Source organism: Maylandia zebra, linkage group LG10, assembly GCF_041146795.1.
Source record: "Maylandia zebra isolate NMK-2024a linkage group LG10, Mzebra_GT3a, whole genome shotgun sequence".
Taxonomy (NCBI): Eukaryota; Metazoa; Chordata; class Actinopteri; order Cichliformes; family Cichlidae; genus Maylandia; species Maylandia zebra.
In genome coordinates this window covers 20,440,403-20,457,192 of record NC_135176.1, presented here as the reverse complement: position 1 = coordinate 20,457,192, position 16,790 = coordinate 20,440,403, and the positions used below count along the sequence as shown (strand labels likewise).

General features: G+C 41.0%; 2 protein-coding genes across 3 annotated transcripts; one reads left to right on the top strand and one right to left on the bottom strand.

The window, feature by feature from the left end:
* Nucleotides 1–3,482: 3,482 nt before the first annotated feature.
* Nucleotides 3,483–9,719, bottom strand: LOC101471269 (ras-related protein Rab-39B). Of its 2 annotated transcripts, none has more exons than XM_004550308.5 (5): nucleotides 9,628–9,719; nucleotides 8,104–8,514; nucleotides 7,075–7,307; nucleotides 4,966–5,236; nucleotides 3,483–4,557 (listed from the first exon to the last, which is right to left on the bottom strand). In XM_004550308.5, exons 3-5 carry the CDS (start codon nucleotides 7,287–7,289, stop codon nucleotides 4,402–4,404), a joined length of 642 nt encoding a protein of 213 aa, XP_004550365.1. In that variant the 5' UTR covers nucleotides 7,290–7,307; nucleotides 8,104–8,514; nucleotides 9,628–9,719; the 3' UTR covers nucleotides 3,483–4,401. The 2 variants fall into 2 exon arrangements, with proteins under 2 accessions (XP_004550365.1, XP_076745446.1); XM_076889331.1 differs by having other exon boundaries at nucleotides 8,241–8,514.
* Nucleotides 9,720–9,877: 158 nt separating this feature from the next.
* On the top strand, nucleotides 9,878–16,662 carry rab38c (RAB38c, member of RAS oncogene family). Its single transcript, XM_004550309.6, has 4 exons — nucleotides 9,878–10,070; nucleotides 10,732–10,862; nucleotides 12,406–12,543; nucleotides 14,604–16,662. The coding sequence occupies exons 1-4, from the start codon at nucleotides 9,878–9,880 to the stop codon at nucleotides 14,763–14,765; spliced, it is 624 nt and encodes a 207-aa protein (XP_004550366.2). The 3' UTR covers nucleotides 14,766–16,662.
* Nucleotides 16,663–16,790: the final 128 nt, after the last annotated feature.

The window sequence follows — 16,790 nt, the reverse complement described above, 5'->3', positions numbered from 1 at the left end:
ATATATTTTATCTTATTCTTTCCCAGTTAAATTTACCCTTCATTCTAATTTGTGTTGTACAGTTATTTCCTTTTTAACCTTAATTTATATTTTATTCCTTCCTAGTAAAATTTACCCTTTTTAATTTTTCATATTTATTTCCTATCTTATTCATAGCCTTTTCCTTTTTTGTTTTCTTTAGGTCACGAGCAGTTGTCCAAGCATTTCACTGCATATCGTACTGTGTATGACTGTGTACGTGACAAATAAAAATTTGAATTTGAATTTTGAATTTGAAACCAAGGGTAACATGTACAAAGAAAGATGCCTGAGGACAGACCCCTGAGGTACCCCACACTTAACTTCCATTGATGGTGACATCACGTCCAAGTGACTACAGTAAAAGACCTTTCCTGTGAATAAGAATAAATCCACCTTAATATTGAACCAGAAATTTGAGATGCTTCAGAGAAATACAGCGATCCACAGTGTCAAACGCAGCACTCAAATCTAATAACACTAAAAGACAACTAATCAGCAGATCATTCAGCTCCCTGATTCCTTTCTGTTTAAAAAAGCAATCAACTGTTCAGCACCGATCATTTCTGATCTGTTGATCACATTTCTCCAGAAAAGGGTCCATGGTTGACATGAGCGGTTATTTGTGATACTGTTGCCATCCTACCAGCTTTAATAGCTCTCTGGCCGTTCTCCTCTGACCTTTGCTACTTAAAAAGGCATGCTCTCCCAGAGAGCTACCACTTACTGGACATTTCCTTTTCTTTGGATCATTCTCTGTAAACCCTAGAAATGGAAAATCCCAGCAAACTAGGAGATTCTGAAACACCAGCCTGTCTTTCTTCCCCATTCTGGTGTTCAGTTTCAACTTCAGCGGGTTGCCTTGAGCATGTCTACGTGCAAGTTGCTGCCACATGATTGGGCGATTGTTATCAAGCAACAAGAACAGGTGTACTTAATAAAGTTTCCAGTGAGTCGTCCTTACTTTAAGAGATTTAAATGCGACATTTTCCATCTTTTACTCCCCGGGAGGAATGTTTCGTTTTATTGCTTTGAAGTTGTGATAGATGTAGGGTTGCACTTACATTTTCCATACGACTGAATTTGAAAATCACAACAAAAATGTGGATTTTAACTTCTTTGTTTGTCTCACCTTCGGTAACAGGCTGAAAAAGAAAGAAAAAGGAACACATTTTGGAGAAGGAAGAGTCTTTTTTAAAATCTCTACACTATAAAAATGCATAAGAGCTGCTCCCTCCTCTCTTCTCGACACACTAAGGCTGCGCTCTAGTGGTCGCACACTGCAATGTGCCAATCTGGAAACAGTACAGCTATGAACCACTGTGGCAAAGCTGTGTGTAAGCTTGAAAACCTGCACAACAGCGAATCTCCAAAGAAAAACCTTTTCACTTCCAGGCATTTATTTCCAATGACGATCGAGGTGTATATAATGCCACAACAACATCAAACGACCAACCTTGTCAGGATTTGGTTACAAATAAATTATTCACACGTTTAGTGTAATGTGATATAAATGTGTTTCCCGCCACCTTACACTTCAGACGTCAGAGCTCAAAGGAATAACACACAGCTGAATGTATATGAAAGCCTGTTCGATGGTTAATGCCACCAAAAAAGTTAAATCTGTCAATTTTTTTCCTTTGTGCTGTGTTTCACATGCAGTTTTGTTTTATTTTTCACATCTCTCATCCATTCTGCTCCTACAGTGAAACAGTTACCTACAATATATCAAAGATTAAAAGGAAAAAGCCCTTTCTGTCTTTGGAAATTTTCAATTAAATGGACTGAGTGTATAAATGAATTTTAAACAGACTCCAAAGACTCGTACTGAGTAAGTACTGAATGAATTAAGAAGCAGTTCATAGGAAGAAATAGTGTTAAATGTATGTGTCAAACAATAATATTGAAGGAATCTAAAAATAAAATAACTATAAATGTTACTTTATCCATTTCAAATGTATGTTCATTATCTCATTACACTGATTTTTTCCCAATAATATCCCTTTTCATTACTTACGGATGTACACGCTGCATGCATGATGAAACAGACACGGCTCAATGGTCTGGTTTTTTTCCATCCAGATGGTTGCTTGTTTTTTTCCACTGTATTCTAATACACGCGAGTCACACAGTGAGGTGAGCCGCACAGGCTGTGGGCTAGTCTGTTTCCTGTGTTTATTCACAGCACAAACCTCTGGGCGTTTGTTTAAGAGGGATGCTGTGAAAGCTACAGAGACGCCGTGAAATAAAATCTAATGTGGGATAAACTTAGATAAATTGGATTTTAAGGTCCCATCACTCAAAGTGTTTGGTGTCATTTTTCTGTCACAGGAACCAATTTCTGTTAAGCTTTAGCTGTCTGACAGATGGCCTCACGTTTGTCTCTTGAACATTTGGGTAACAGAGGAGTGCATAGTCGTCTCAAAGACTGCAAGGCGCCTGGTCCTGCAGCTTCAAAAAAAGAAAGAAGCACAGATCATCACCCCTCCACCACCGTGCTTCACAGCTGCTAAGAGTTGTTTGTGCTCACATGCTGTGGTTGGTTTGCTCAAAATGTGGAGCTGTGTATTATGGCCAAACATCACCACTTTGGTCTCGCCTGTAAAGGACATTGTCCCAGAAGTCTTGTGGTTTGTTCGGGTGCAGCTTTGCAAACTGAAGCTGTGCTGCCATGTTGTTTATAGTGAGACGAAGCTTTCTGCTGGAAACCCTTCCAAACAAACTATACTTGTTCAGTCTTTTTCTAAGCTTACTTTCATGAATTTTAACATTGATTTTTTTCTCTGAGCATTGTACAGTCTGACCCTGGGGTAGATTTGCTGTGGTCTCCATTCACCTAAATGTTTTGCACTTGTGAAAACATTCAGGTGGGATGACAGACTTCAAATTGTTTGTAATGCTCACAAGGAGGCCATCTGATTGTTGGACTTTTCTCTGTTTTCTCTGTATTATTGTCCTTACCTTATAAAATAAAGCACCTTGAGGCAACTGTTGTTGTGATTTGGTGCTATATCAATGAAATTGAATTGGAGTGATCTTATAACTCTTTCCAGGGCAGCAACAAGTGATTTTATAAGTTCATTGCTGATGCTTTTTGTCCTTGGCATTGTATTACCTTGTACCTGAATGCTCCAGATCTGCAAACTATCAAAACATGTGCTTTAATAGTGGTGCTTATACCAGCTGATGACCAATTAATCAGGGCATTTTAATGAGAACTCCTTGCTGCTACTTACCTTGTTAATTCCTGTGGAAGCAGTAAACGTGTACTTTGCTTTTCCACACACTGCGTCTGCATTTTTGTTTAATGTTTGCTGATAAATAAATGTTTTTGGATTACCTGAGGTTGATTTTTTTGTTAGTTTTAGCCTCATTTTAGGGGCTTTAAGGGACCAGTTGATTTTTTAGTAACATCCTGACACACAAAACCTTAGAAATGAAAGGAAGCTTCACTTTCTTTTTACTGTGACTTTATATTTATTTCAAATTGAACACTATGGGGATCTATACAAAAGGCTTTTGGACAGTTTCTCACCTGTTCTCACCAGTAACCCAACACGGAGCAGTAAACGTGAACTGAGAACTTGCCATATCGATCAAGTCGTCAAGGCTAAAATAAGCAGCTACAGTAACGTTTTTCTTCCAGCAAAGAACAAATGTACCATTAATCATTTTCACAGTGCAAACTCGTTCCTCCGCGTTCAGGTGAACAAACGAGACATCTGAAACTTTGGTTCGCTTGGAGTTCACCGACCTCCACCTTCTTTATGCGTTAAGCCACTCAGATTTGTAGTGCAGGCGTACAATCAGTCGGCGAGGCTGCTGCCTCTTTCTGCCTCCTCTCTCCAGCCGAATATAGTCCACAACGGGCTGCGGTATATTCAGAGGCATTTCCAGAAAAAAGGAAGAGGCGTGGCTCAGTCGTGGCATCGCTGATTCATCAAATTAAAGTCACACAAGAGTATAAATACACTACACTGATAGTCTTTTATACATGTGCAGCTAGAGAAACGGAACTGGCCACTGGAGTATAACTGTACACATCAGGAAAGGCCAAAGGTGGAGTAAAGCTTAAGTGTCAGTAGCAGCTGCAAAGACAGCAGGATGACTAGAGTTACACGCATGCACACAGAAAGATGAAGTGGCAGGATGCTTCTTGTGCTTCTACACCTGTTGGGAACATCAACAAAGTGCCCCAAGTTTGAGCCTTAAACAGGCAATTGAATGTTAAAATAACGTCTATATGAATAAGTATGTAACTGAGCAGGGGAAACATTAAAGTCCCCTAAAACTGGCCTGAGAGCAGCCATGGCAAAAAAGATCTTGTACATATGGAGTCCACTGAAGTATTACCACCTCTCACCCTAACGTGCTGCAGCCGAATCAGCAGTAGCACTGCCGGCTGCTCTTGGTGACCTCCTCAGAGGAGTGGACGGTGTTGGGAACAAATCCGCTCTTGACGCCCTCCCAGCCGTCCTGGATCTTGATGTCCCCGTTGCGCACCAGCTCAAAGATGTCCTTCGTCAGATCCACAAACGCCTGGAGGAAGAATCACGAGCAGGCTCAGCAACAGAGATTATGTTTTATTCTGATCATTAATTCTTAAAATAACTGCAAAAATGTCAATATATGCTGCTTATAGCATATTAGGATTATGCATCTTTAAGTCTAAGAGAACCAACATTTTCATGAGGAGTTTTGCATTGAATATTTCAAATTGTTGTCACTTATTTCACCATCACTGCTTACTTTTAATAAAAGTACCTCTTTTTGTTTTAGACACCCTGCATGCAGACGGCAGAGAGAGACAGTCTTCTTCGTGCTCCTGTAGTTATTTATACCACCCATATTATTGTTGCAAAGCAGAACCTTTCTTATAATATCCCACTTTTTCAATTAAAAAAAAAGATGAACTACATATGGAATAAAAACAAACAAAAACTACACCTTCTCCACATTGATGGCCTCCCGTGCAGAGGTCTCCACATAGCGCATCCCGTAGGCCCCCGCCAGCTTCTCCGCCTCCTGCTGAGTCACCTGACGCTGGGCTTCCAGGTCACACTTGTGGCCGACCAGCAGGAAGATGATGCTGTGCGGCTGGACGTGGCTCTGCGCCTCCTCCAGCCAGTTGTGGACGTTTTGAAAGGAGCGGCGGTTTGTGATGTCAAAGAGCAAGAGGCCACCCACTGAGTTACGGTAGTAGGCTCTGGTGATTGACCTGCACAGAAAGAGGTGTGCAGGAATGCAGACGTGAATAACTGGCAGAAGACCACACCCACAGTGGAAAAAAATCTGTTTGAGTAGTTTTTGCTAAAAAAAAAAAAAAAAACTACCGTTATACAATTTGTACCGATTTTTTGTTCTTTTCTTTCTTTTGCAGATGAATACAGGTGAACCTCTGTCCGTCCTTATTTCTGACACATTTGGTCACTGTCATGGCGGAAGACCCATCCATGACCCATCTTTGGTGTTTTGGCTGAGAGAAGGAGGTTCTCATCCAAGATTCTGGTCTTTAAATCAGTGACGTTGTCCTGTACCCTTAGCAGAAAAATGTTTCCACCTCTGTGCTTGCTAGTGGGGATGGTATTCTTTGAATCATACTCAACATCTCTCTTCATCCAAACACGAAGGGTAACGTTGATGCCAAAGACCACCTGATCACATCACTTTCTCCTAAGCCTTCTCTCAATCATTTGTTCACCGGCAAACTTAGCACGGGCCTGTAAACATGACTTCTAAAGCAAATTTTTGTGAGGCTGCAAAAGGTCAGTCCATCATGACACAGTTCAGCGACATGCAAACCAATTATATAACATTCATTGAATGTGTTTTATCTGGATTTTGTATTGATATTCTGAGTCTCGACATTAAAAACTACAATAAAAATTAGAGACTGTTCATTTCTTTGTAAGTGAAAAAACTCACAAATTCAGCAGGGGATCAACTAATTATTTCCCCCATTTTTTTTTTAATGTTTTCTTTTAAAAATACACTCTGATTTCCATGTTTACACAATATCAGCATGAATCAAAAAGCCATACTGTTATATACAACTCTTTCCAGCTTCTTCAACATGTGATTAGCATCAGGTTGAAAAAAATCTACTTTTTAATATTTTATTTGTATTTTGTGGACTGTTTTCATTTGGCTGCAAGTTTTAATATTTTATATCATTTAATTTACATATTTAAAAGTGACCCCTTTAAAAAAAAACATAGTCATGACTTCATGAATTGTTTTTTTTCCCCATGATTGCCAAATCATTAAAAATGTGAATTCTGAACCCAGTAAAGGATTAGACTGGAGATATTCTGGGTTTTTGGTTTGTTTGGTTTTTGTTTGTTTGTTTGTTTGTTTTTTAATTATTATTTTTCTTTCCAAACATGCAGAGCTACCCGCTGTGGCGACCACTTTTTGAATAAGGGAGCTGCCAAAAGTAGATTATTTTTATTTCGAGACCAGCAAAAGACCCAAACCAGCCTCAGGGAAACACAAGCTGGTGTACTGCCTGTGCCAGTCCTGAGCTGGATTAATGGAAGTGTTGCATCAGGAGGGGCAACCGGCATAAGATTTGTGCCAAATAAAACATGCGGATCCATCTGCTGCGGCGACCCCTTTGGGAAATAAAGGAGCAGCTGAAAGTCTCCCCCCCCCCCCCCCCCCCCCCCCACTGTGATCCAATCCAACCAAAAGAGCAAAGTTTGTGGCTTCCCTATCCTCTCTCTGACTCTTATTAAGATATTAAAATGATCACAAATATAAACTTTAATTTTCAAATGAGGTTAAACAGCTTAATTACCCATCTGGTTGAGATAGTTTTCACCTAACAAACTTTTAGTTTAGTGTTAACAGCAGATGGACAGAGAACTCATGCAGTAATGTTAATGAAGGAAAATGTCAAAACATGTCATCTTAACGTGGCCTAACTGAGCTTTAATGCCCATCTGACGGAAGCATGTGTAGTGTGTGCTTTTGAAGTATGAGGAGAGTCTTGTTTATAGTCCAAAATCTAGTTTTTGTGGACACATGAGAAAGAAATCAGGAGTCTGTCTTTACCTGAACCTCTCCTGTCCTGCCGTGTCCCAGATCTGAAGTTTGATTCTTTTCCCCGGCTCGATCTCCACAAGACGGGAGAAGAAGTCCACCCCGACGGTTGGGTCTGACACCTGTGCGAAGCGGCCCTCAGTGAACCTCCGGATCAGGCATGACTTGCCGACTGTGGAGTCTCCGATGACTATCAGACGAAACTGGTAAAGCCATATAGTCTCCATTTCTCATTGAAATAAGTTCTGCAAGACAAAAAAACCCCACTCACTTAGTCAGGGTCACCCACAGTAAGCCCAATACTGAGACTAAAACGAGACTCTTAAAAAGATGAAATGAGAATCCTCTCCTCACAAAACCAAATATTTTACATCATCTAATGGAAGGATTTTTGTAAATATAAAATCTAAAACATCAATTAAAATCCTGCTGTTCATGTCTTCAAATTTGGATCCTTCAAAGGGGATGGAAACAGCTGTAGATTAAACATCAGACTTTAAAGCTTCCACAAGCCCCTCTGTCTTTTTCAGAAAAAGAAGATCTGCTTAAATGAGTTTAAACAGATCAAACATTACATTTAATCCAGAGATTGTGCTGACTAGAAGGATATTTTTTGGGATTATGGCTTTCCTCTAAACATGGGAATAATAGGCTCATAGCGTCTCAGCAGTGGCCATGTGATTTACAGATGGGTGATCTAATTTGAAAGAGGGAGGGGGAGGCCACTCCTCTCCAACTCAGTAAACAGTGGCGTAGTCAGCCCCCATGTGGATAGCAGAGTGGTTGTTATAGAGCAATAACACACAATGAGGCCTTGAATAAAGCCAGAATTCAGGTTTAATATAGTTGCTTAAAAATCACCATAGATAGGAAGAAGGCGTCCTGTGCTACTAATGATGCAACAAACTATATGGTTCTTTATTTAATTTTTTTTGTTTTGATCACAAGGCCCAACCCTCTTAGCTCAATGAGCATTCTCTACTTAGTTAATTATTTTTCTGGACAACAATTAAATTAAACAACTAATAAAGTGTGACCTACCTCAATTTCAGAGCTCAGTACTTGAAAAAAAGAAACCCCATATTGATGATTATGTTTCCAAAAAAGAAGAAAAAAATGACCCCTAATCTAGCACTGGTTCTGTTGTTGCTTACAGAAAACCCCAGGCGGTAACATACAGAGCATTAGCAGGGCCTCCGGTGCAGCATCGCTTTGTGAGCCGGTTTAAAGGGTGAAAACGGGGTGAGCGGTGTTTGGCCCGACAGGTGATCCGATCTGCTGGCTCATTACAGCGGGGCTGTTGATATTTCCGCGATGATCCGCTGATGAAATGGCAGCAGAACACAGCAGCAGCATCGCACTCACGTCTCTTCCTCGCCCTCATCAGTACCATTACCGTAATGGCGCGCACAGCAGCGCAGCAGCAGATTCCCGGGGCGATGCATTCACGTGCTAAACGGAAGAAAAAAACGGTAAATAAGAAACGAACACACATGCGATTGTTTCATATCAGTACTTAGTACTTACAAAAATATATTTATAATTTTTTCCCCCTAGACCTCCAGGGTGACAGCGAATGATCAGCCAGTGGAAAACAACTAAACTTATTCTATTTGCTCTTGTACTATAAGTACAATATTTGCTGGAGTATTTTCATTTTAACCTACTATGTACTTCTATAAAGAAAATGTATTTTCTTTTGTTAAACTGCATTTCAGTACACTAAAAATAAGTATATGCAGTATAACCACTATCCAAAAATTGCCTCTTTAACTTTGCCTCCTCTTCTCTCCAGAGCACACCTCCACCTCTCCAGCCTCGCTTCCACCCTCTTCCTACTCTCACTACAGATTACAATGTTGTCTGCAAAACATCATAGTCCACCCCCACCCTGAACCCATCTGACTTTCCCACCAGTCCACCACCACTCTCCTCATACATGACCTGCACCACCCTGACATACCTCTGTTATCCCTGACTTCATCATGAAGTACCACATTCCAACTCCTTCTGTACTTCTCATATCAACACTCACAAAACAAAAATGGCACCTGCAGTGCTCTTTCTCAGCATGGAGCACTGATCGTTCTTAGGTAAAGACTAAAGCGCATTTGCACGTTTTATTTGATCTTATTCATTGATATTGAAAACTCCATTCAGTTCAGAAGTAAAGTCCAACACATTAGCCTGAAATCAAGTTTGGATTCTTTGATTTGCATTTGGTTTTCGGGTCCATTACAATAACGGTGCTGTCTGACTTTAGCCATGATGGACACTCCGTGCAATCACGATGTAGGGCTACAGAAATGATTTAGTCATGAAAACATTTATTGCTGCTTTTTAAATAGTAAAACAATCTAATATTTGCGAACTTCAGCTTAAATCGATCATTTTTTTCTAATTGAAAACATCCAAAGACGTCATCGATCCATTTTACACACCTTTCTGACATTTAAATGACAGATATTAATTTGTTATTTGCAGAGTCGCTTTATTCGAATATTTTAAAGACATCAGATGGAATTTAAAATGAAGCTTATGTTTACGAGGAGTGTGTGAACGCACCATGAGTTTTCTGCTGAAGTTTGCAGTTTGCTCTGAAGTAAGCGAACTCACGCTGTCCTTATTTTATTTAGACTGTTGGACTCCGGTGATTGCAGACGAGTGCGACCGCTTCTCGACGATAGAAGATCACGTGATAATATTTCGGTTCGCAGCAGGACGGAAGGGAATGCCTTTACTGTAGCTGCTCTGTGGTTTTGATGTGTCTCAGCATCCTTCGGAAAGTTTTCATAATATCACCGAGCCTGCAGCCATGCAGCAGGAGCTTCTTTTCAAAGTCCTGGTCATCGGAGACTTAGGAGTAGGGAAGACGTCCATAATCAAGCGGTATGTGCATCAGATCTTCTCCCAGCACTACCGAGCCACCATTGGGGTGGACTTCGCCCTGAAGGTGTTGCAGTGGGACAGTAACACTGTGATCCGGCTACAGCTGTGGGATATTGCAGGTCTGTCAAACTTTAACGACCCACTGGTTTAAGGCTTATATATATCAGGTGATACAACGGTGTTTGTGAGTGTGTGTGTGTGTGTGTGTGTGTGTGTGTGTGTGTGTGTGTGTGTGTGTGTGTGTGTGTGTTGGGGTTTTTGGGAACAAGAACCATTTGTTTCACCATCAGCAGCCGTGAAAGCTGCTTCTGGAAGGAAAGGCGCTTTGCAAATTCACTTGAGAGGATATTTAGAGGAGAGTTAGAACATAAATATCTTCATCTTAATCTAACTCAAGTCTTTTTGTAGTGTCATAAATAAGAGGATAGCACTTTTTTTTATTTAAGAAGTGAAAGGCAGAAGAAAAACAAAGAAAAGAAAAGCAGATTTTCCACCCAGTAAGTGTGTGTGTGTGTGTGTGTGTGTGTGTGTGTGTGTGTGTGTGTGTGTGTGTGTGTGTGTTGCATGCCTGGGTCACTCCCTGCCGTTTGGTGCCTGGTTGAGGAATGTAGATCCCATGCTCATAATATCAGGCACATGATGGCAGTTGCTGGAGACTAAACACGCACACAGAGCTCCATAACTGGCACTCATAAACCATGACGTGACTTGATTTAATTTGATGGACTTGAAAGCAGTCTTTGTATGTGCGTGTGTCTGATTGATGGTGTCTCATCCCAGGACAGGAGCGGTATGGGAACATGACTCGTGTCTATTACCGGGAGGCGGTGGGAGCACTGGTGGTGTTTGACGTGACGAGGGCCTCCACGTTCGACGCCGTGCTGAAGTGGAAGGATGACCTAGACTCCAAGGTCAGATGGCTGAACCTGCAGAAGCATAAAACTGGGCTTTTCTGGCTTCACCGTCATTCTCTCTGTCTTTTTTTTTTTACCAACACGTGACTGATCGCATGGTGGTTAGTGCTGTTGCCTGAGTTCAATTCCACCATCGGGTCGGGGTCTTTTTGTGTGGAGTTTGCATGTTCTCCCTGTATTTGCGTGGGTTCTCTCTGGGTACTCCGGCTTCTGCCCACAGTCCAAAGACATGCACTTTGTGTGGATAGGTTAATTGAAAAATCTAAATTGCCCATAGGTGTGAATGTGCGAGTGAATGCGAATGGTTGTTTGTCTCTGTGTGTTAGCCCTGCGACAGACTGGCGACCTGTCCAGGGTGTACCTCGCCTCTCGCCCTATGACAGCTGGGATAGGCTCTAGCACCCCCATGACCCTGAAAAGGATAAGCGGAAGCAAATGGATGGATGGATGGTTGGTGACTGATCGCAACTAAAGAGAGAGAAAGAGTTTTTGGCCCCTCCATTCATCTGTTTTCTTAAATGTTTATGCAGTTCGGAGTCACGGAGGGGCTGGAGCCTATCCCAGCTGTCACTGGATGAAGGGCAGAGTGCACCCTGCACAGCTTGCCAGTCTATCACAGCACCCCACTGACTCAAAACCTCTGTTATTTTCTTTGCAGTATTTCAGTGTTTTTTCTCCTTCTCACAGGGATCCAGCAGCATTTCCCATAAAAGGCAAAAACCTCAGGTTGCTACATTTACCCACATGTTTTCTCCTTTTTACCCCTGCATCACTTCTAGTGTTGTTTTTGGGATCTTGCATTGGGAGCTATAGTTGCATTAGTGCAGTGAAAGTTGGAAAAAAAAGCCCAACAGATCACAATCGTGCTCTTGGTTGATATTCAGGTTGAAGGGTCCTCATTTTTATACAACAGAGGAGCGAACAAAGCAGAGCAGAGGCGACTCAGCAGATGATCTGAAAGACTATTTTGGGCAAATTTAAATCAGGTTTTTGCTTTTTTTTATGGGAGTAGTCATGCACATTTATGATCTCCTTTTGTATATGTGGAAAATTATCAGTCATTGTTCAAATGTAGATTAATGCCACGGGCTTTTGAAAAACCTTGCACTTTGATGTGCATGAAATGGCAGAAAATGAAGAAGCAGAACTTGAAAGGGAAATAAAATGTACAACTTATTTTTTGCAGACTGTTGCATGAAAAGCGCGTAAAGGGGAGCATTTTTGGACAGAGACATCATAAAAGATGTGAGAGGATTTCAGAGGGTGAACACGCACCTCTGAAAAAGCTTCCTGACACTTTAAAGCAGACAAAAACCACTCCATGATGAGAACAAGCGAAAATTAGCACTCTAGTCTCTTCAGCTCGTATAGTTGTCAGTAATACTTTGTTATTGGTTTGCTTTTGTGATAAAATGTCTTTACAGAGAGACTACAGGGCACACTGATATTTTTCTGTTTGTGTGCTTTAAGGTAAGACAGGGCCATTTAACAATTTATTTAAAAAATAATGTGATCCAGCTCAACTTTCTTCTGTCCAAAGGTGACACTGAACCATGGGAGGCCAGTTCCAGCTGTACTCTTGGCCAACAAGTCAGACCAGCTGGTTTCCCAGCAGCCCCAACTCGACATCTTTTGTAGGGAGAACGGCTTCGTCGGATGGTTTGAGACTTCTGCAAAGGTGTGAGAGAGGAGACCCACGTGGCTTTTGATGCAATCTCTGCAACAAGCTGTAGATTTTCTTAGACAGATTGTTGAGTACACCAAAGATTTCTGTGCAAATTGTTAAAGCTTAGAGGTCTTTCTTTGACTACCCAAATGATAACTCTGTGCCATACAAGCAAGGCCCAAAATCGGGTTATATTTGCATATTTGGGGGGAAACTGGAGCAGTGTTATTTCAACAGAAGCTTCCTGTAAAAACAAACGATTCAAAAAATGTTTCATTCAAAGTCAGACAAGTTTATTTGCCGTCCTCTTGGGAGGCAAACAGAGGAATTCCAGCACTCTGGTGTGAACTAGACTCTTCTTTTTCTTCTCATTTAATGCCTTTCCAATGAGTTACACACAAGAGTGTGAGGTAAAGGCTGCGATGTAGTTACTGTACACAAAGGTTCATGTACATAAAGGGTGACTGACATGTGGGCAGTTTGAAAGAGAGCTGTAGATGTGTGACAAATGAAAGGAAAAGCCTGGACCGTTAAAGCCCTCAGTGAGGGGCTCTGATACAAAGTTATGCTGTGGGGGGCGTTTGGGTCCACAAATCAACACAACGCTGTCCTGATTGCCTTCATCCTACAATGAAACATGCTGCTCACACTTAGAAATCAAATAATATGACATCAGTCCCCTGCCAAGCATGCATTCCTAGTCCCAAAGAGTCTAGCTCTGCTCTAAATTAATGCGGTAATAGTAATTTTTTTTCTTGGCTAAATCACTATAGTAACCTATGGAGAATGCTTAACCTGGCCAGGAGCAATTTATGTGCAGCGTTTCAGTTTAAAATCAGCTGAAAGCGTCACATTTTCACTGATTCCAGTGCGCTTTAGGCGTTGTACAGATTCTGGGCTGAAGGAAAAAGGTTTATAAGTTGTACCTTACACCACTAAATGAGGCCCAGCTGTAAAGTCGAGTCGCATTCTCACAGGATTTTGCTGGCATTCAGTCGGTGATGCAGAAAATGAATGTTTACGCTCGGGCGTAGATGTGCCGCTATGTCTGATTTAAACTGCTGCGATGGCAGCTACTAGAACCCAAAATAGTAAACATTTATATTTGTTGGCTATTTATTTCTGAGAATACCTGTTAAACCAATGCAATTAATTGACTGCATCACTCTGAATAACCGCTGGTGTTTCAGAGCTTTAAGGTGCTGCCGTCACATTAGAAGTGAACGGCAGCACAGAGCGGTAAAATAAATATAATAGAGTGAGATATTTTACCCCTTTGTGCGCTTTTGATGCTGGTTAATTCACAACATAAAGATAGCCTTATTTGCAGCAATGTTGCATTTTATTGCTATATTCTCTATAATTTTTAGAGATCACCTGTTCCTCTGATAATGTCTCTGATTGGAGGAGGCAGTGCTGAATTGCTCCACTGGAATAGGCTCTCTTACAGTATGTGAGGCTGAAGCAGAAAAACTGGGTTAACAGAGAAGGCGGGTAACCACTGCCATAATACTCGTTATCTCTGACTGGGAAAAGCCTGGATATTGAACTTTATTCACCGTAAACCTCTCAAAAAATCTTTGGAGAACAACAAAATCAGATTGCTAAGAGAAGTAGCGATCCAGCTGTCATCAATCCAGCTGCCTACTCTAAGGTTGACCTAGATGTGTCAGACGGCTGCCCCTCCCTGAGCCTGGTTCTGCTGGAGGTTTCTTCCTGTTAAAGGGAGTTTTTCCTTCCCACTGTCGCCAAAGTGCTTGCATCTGGTTGTTGGGGTTTTCTCTATATTATTGTAGGGTCTTGACCTTACAATACAAAACAACTGCAAGCAACTGTTGTTGTGATTTAGTGCTATATAAATAAAACTGAATTGAATGTGTTGTCACTATATGAAAAGTAAGGAAAATTACAGCTTCTATAGGACTCATTCTGAGTTTAATATGAATGTGCGTCCATGGCAATCAATTCAGCTTCTCTTGAGATATTAAAATCTGTGTGTGTCCGCTGCACCGGTGTGGCTGTAAAGATTTCATCACAGCTGTCTTACTTTTTCTATTTTTTTTCTCACTCAGGAAAACACAAACATTGAGGAGGCAGCCCGCTGCTTGGTAGAGCACATTCTGAGAAACGAGGAGAGTCTAGTGACAGAGCGAGAACCTGGTTCGCTCATCCTGTCCGGATGCGCCACGACATCAAAGCAGCATCTTGGCTGCTCCTCGTGTTCAAAATGGTAATGTCTGACATCAACAGGCGACCAAGACGGGAAGGCCACGAGAAATGTTTGACTCAGGGACCGCTTTAAGAAAAATTCTGTCTCAGAGTGATAGATTTGATTTTAAAAACATCTTAAAAGTGTTTAAAGTCTTTGAAGTTCTGTGGGTATCAAAATGTGATTTTTATTACTTTATTTCTTTATCCATTTTTTTTGTCCCTCCACACAAACTTTAACAATCTTAGAAATCAAAACACTAAAAAAAAGAAAAAAAAAGTTGGTACATGCAGTTTTTATTATTGGCACTTTCTCGCTTCTTTAACTTGCTTTGAATCGACAGTGTGACACTGATATTTGAACTGACGGCTCTCTGTGGCACTTTCGTTCTGACGCTGATGTAACATGAAAAATAATTCCAAACTTTGATTTTTTTTTTGCCTGCAGTGTGAACACAGACACGAAAACATGAATCTTCCTTGCGTTATTTGCACTTTTCCTCGGCCTACGTTTCTATCTGTGTTTAACCGCTCACTAAAAATGTCAACGTCATGAATACTGCATTGTGAGCTTGAGATACATAAAAGCAGCTGCTCAGCTTTGGATAACATATAGACTGGGAATTGGGAAAACAGCCTGACTCAGGGAGGGGCTTCATACTGTTCAACTCTGCTGCTTGAAGCACTAATACTGACCTCAACTCAGCTGGGACGAGAAGTCATATACAGTCTCTTTGCGTATGACTCGGTAGCATTAGCAGTTTATAGCAAGCACACTGTGTTGGCTATGTTTTTTTAATAGGATTTTCAAGAACCTACATCACTCTCTTTTGTATATGGATTTGAGTGAACATTTAATATTGGGTGGGCCACATGTGAGCGCCACACTCTTGGCTTCAGAAATAACTGCTGTATGGGAATGAAATCTCTTTGCAACAGCTATCGCCACCTAGTGGCTTCAGATAGAAGGCAGGTTTAAGATACTTTCCTACTGACTTAATTTTTCCAACCCCAAAATTAGCTCAATGTTTTATATTGCCTATGGGGGCATTTGGTCTAATATCCACTGCCAAGCCAATGGATGTGGTGCATCAACAGTGCCTCTATGATAAGGCCCAGATATTTGAGGAGATAAGCCCAGAGCAGAGGTGGGCAATTAATTTTCCCACAGGAATCACATGAGAAGCTGGAACTGCTATGGAGGGCCACACCAATCACCTTGTTGAGATATGAAATTAATACTTAGCAGAATTCAGCTCATCTTATTGGTGTGGGTGCAGTTTATCATGTGGCCCCTGTGGGAAAATTAATTGCCCACTGGTGGCCTAGAGGAATAATAATAATAATAACAATCATAACAAAGAATTTAGCCAACAATAACACTAAGTGGGATTTTTTTTGCTTTGCACCAATCTCGTTGAATATATTTTCCTTCTACACTGCATCGTGAGCTGATGAAGTGGAAAATCTGTTCTGGCACAGTGCTGAGGAAACTAAACAAGAATCCTTTGCAGTCAGGAACAAACAGAGAAGTATCGGGGACCCTGGAGGGGAGACAGTTTAGCAGATATGGCCACTAAAAAGACCATTCAATTAGCTGATAAGATACTAAAGACTGTTTCTGAATTCATTAATTAGAAACAGCTGTAAGAATAAAACAATTAAGACATCTGCGGGTCCTCCAGTGCTCTGCCTCTTCCTGATATACTGACGGATATTCAGTCAGCTGCTAATTTACATGTGTTGTCTGTATTTTAAATGTGGTTTCAGTGAAGAATCTCATTTTTGAAGTATTTCACTCTTAACTTTCACCATAAACTCTTGGCTCTGTTGTTCAAATGGGACATTTTCTTCAGCTTTAAAATCAACTTCTTGTCAGTCCAATAAAAAAATGTGGTATGTGCTCCTCCACATCTGCACAGACGCTTTTGTTGAGCTTGTCTTGTGTGTTATTTGAAGGTCCATGTTTTCAAATTAGGCATCTGTTTTATATTTTTCTTCACTGCCTTTGATGTGCAATAGCACTTAAGCCCTTAAGAATAGAGGCATTT